The following is a 1,433-nucleotide window of genomic DNA, read 5'->3' as shown; positions in this document are numbered from 1 at the left end:
TTGTCTCCTTGCACTAAATAGTCTTACTTCTTAACTATCCATTTGTGGTTTCTATTTGTCTCCTTGCACTAAATAGTCTTACTTCTTAACTATCCATTTGTGGTTTCTATTTGTCTCCTTGCACTAAATAGTCTTACTTCTTAACTATCCATTTGTGTTTTCTCTTATACACTGCTCCTTGTTCTAAATTATGGTCTTTCTTCTTTATAATCCCTGTGTTGTTTCTATATTATATGTCTGCTTGCTCTAAATGGTCTTACTTCTTTACTATCCATTTGCGGTTTCTATAAAAAAAATTATACATATGTCTCCATCCACTAAATGGTCTTACTTCTTTACTATCTCTGTGTGGTTTCTATATAATGTGTCTCCTTGCTCTAAATGGTCTTTATACTTCTTTACTATCTCTGTGTGGTTTCTGTATAATGTGTCTCCTTGCTCTAAATGGTCTTTATACTTCTTTACTATCTCTGTATAGTTTCTATATAAAATGTCTCCTTGCACTAAATGGTCTTACTTCTTTTCTCTCCCATTGTTGTTTCTATATAATGTAATATGAATATGTCTGCGCACACTAAATGGTCGTTTTTGCGTCGATAGCTTTCTTTTAACTCAAACTTAACCAAAAGTACCGTTCATGAATTTTACTCTGCTATGTGGAAGGATGGAGAGCAGTGTTCACGATTGCAGGGACTTGCTTGTTCTTACTCAGCTGAAGACATTGCTGCTTCTGTTTTTTCAAGCGAGCAACATGGCGTCTGCAGACAGACATCTCTTCAACAACACTCCCCGCACCGCGTCCTTCACCTCGCTAGAAGGTCATGAAGTCTGGCACCTGGCACCAGGGGGAACTGAAGTGGGCGGGGCGTTCTTATCGGTGACCTTTGTAGGCTGGGCGCACGGGTGACGTCACAAGCTCACGTTTTTAAAAATGGAAAGTTTGATTCTCGACTAGCTCATTTTGGTATGCTAATCATTTATTTATAATTATAGATAAACATAAAAAAATTCTTTTGGGACCCTGCCCAATTCTATAATCTGGCGCTTTTGTGTTTAGTAATAACAACAAAGTGTGCAGCATTTTGGATTTTGAAATTAGCTGTTAGTCTTAGAGTAAACATACAGAAGAATGTTTTACATATAAATAAATAAATAAATAAACAAACTCTAATAGTTGATGATGATGATTCCATACCCCCTATGCACATCGAGTGAACATAATATGATTCCCCTGCTCCTTTAGACATCACTTCCAACCACACCACGCGCGTGTGATCAGGTCCATCGACAGCTGACCTATTTCCCGAGAGGCGAAAACCATATATTTTCTATTTCTATTTTATTTTATTTTAAAAAATTGTCAAAATTCTTATTTTACTTCTGAAAAAAAATCTCATTTGCACCTTCTTTCTTTCTTTTTTTTTGGGCGGGGG

General features: G+C 36.6%; 1 protein-coding gene across 1 annotated transcript in view; it reads left to right on the top strand.

Annotated features, from left to right (window-relative positions):
• Nucleotides 1–907, top strand: part of LOC101855889 — a 43,048-nt gene extending 42,141 nt beyond the window's left edge. The window contains exon 4 of the mRNA XM_013085736.2: nt 713–907. Within this exon, the coding sequence (XP_012941190.2) occupies nt 713–907 (195 nt within the window). The remainder of the gene's footprint in view (nt 1–712) is intronic.
• Nucleotides 908–1,433: the final 526 nt, after the last annotated feature.

The sequence above is a fragment of the Aplysia californica genome, unplaced genomic scaffold (assembly GCF_000002075.1).
Source record: "Aplysia californica isolate F4 #8 unplaced genomic scaffold, AplCal3.0 scaffold00402, whole genome shotgun sequence".
NCBI lineage: Eukaryota > Metazoa > Mollusca > Gastropoda > Aplysiida > Aplysiidae > Aplysia > Aplysia californica.
This window is presented reverse-complemented; position numbering and strand designations above follow the sequence as displayed.